Source organism: Loa loa (genome assembly GCF_000183805.2).
Source record: "Loa loa unplaced genomic scaffold supercont3.4280, whole genome shotgun sequence".
NCBI lineage: Eukaryota > Metazoa > Nematoda > Chromadorea > Rhabditida > Onchocercidae > Loa > Loa loa.
The window spans coordinates 1-793 of NW_018112456.1; the positions used below are offsets into that span (position 1 = coordinate 1).

A 793-nucleotide genomic window follows, 5' to 3' on the forward strand; every position below is an offset into this window, starting at 1 on the left:
AATACAAATAATCAACAATGTTAGAAACAACAGCACGTAGTTCAATTTAAAGTGCCTGCTTAGTTTCATGATTTTCTTGTGTGATTGATTTCAAAGAGAGATTATTCAGGAAACACTTTAGTGCATACAGTAAAAAAGTTGAAGATTGGCCTATTTTTGTTGTGAGTTGCTATGTGATATGGCAAATAAAATTGTATTCGGAAACTTTTCTTGCATATCGGACAACTGTGCGGCTTCTCACCGATATGAGTTCTCATATGATTTTTTATAATCGATAAACGAGAGAAGTTTCTGTTGCATGTGGGACAGCCGTACCGCTTCTCACCGGTATGCGTTCTAACACGAACCTACCTACTGCATAATTCAGAGAAACTACTGTTGCACACTAAACAAACGTACGTACAAACGTACTAAATATAGAAATATAACCTCTAGGAAATATCAAACAACCAACAAAACAAGCCGTAATTTAGTTCAAAATGCGTCTTTCAGCCTCTTTCATGATTCTTTTTCTGTAATTATAAGCGATTATTCAGGAAACCTTTAATGCAGGCAGTGCTGGTGAAGATTCATTCATTCCTGTCATGAGTTACTAGGTGACCTTGCAAATGTTGTTTTAGTCTGAAACTTTTATTGCATCTCGGACAAATGTACGGTTTCTCTTTGGTATGAATTCTCATATGCACATCCCTGTTGTATAATCGAGAGAAACTTTTGTCGCATGTCGGACAACTGTACCGCTTTTCCCCGGTATGAGCCATCTTATGGTTTTTCATATGTGGTATCTTTTCAC

At 36.7% G+C, this 793-nt stretch overlaps 1 protein-coding gene across 1 annotated transcript; it reads right to left on the bottom strand.

The window, feature by feature from the left end:
- Window positions 1–569: 569 nt before the first annotated feature.
- On the bottom strand, window positions 570–761 carry LOAG_16142 (zinc finger protein; the record flags this gene model as incomplete). Its single annotated transcript, XM_003151630.1, has 1 exon — window positions 570–761. One exon carries the CDS (start codon window positions 759–761, stop codon window positions 570–572), a length of 192 nt encoding a protein of 63 aa, XP_003151678.1.
- Window positions 762–793: the final 32 nt, after the last annotated feature.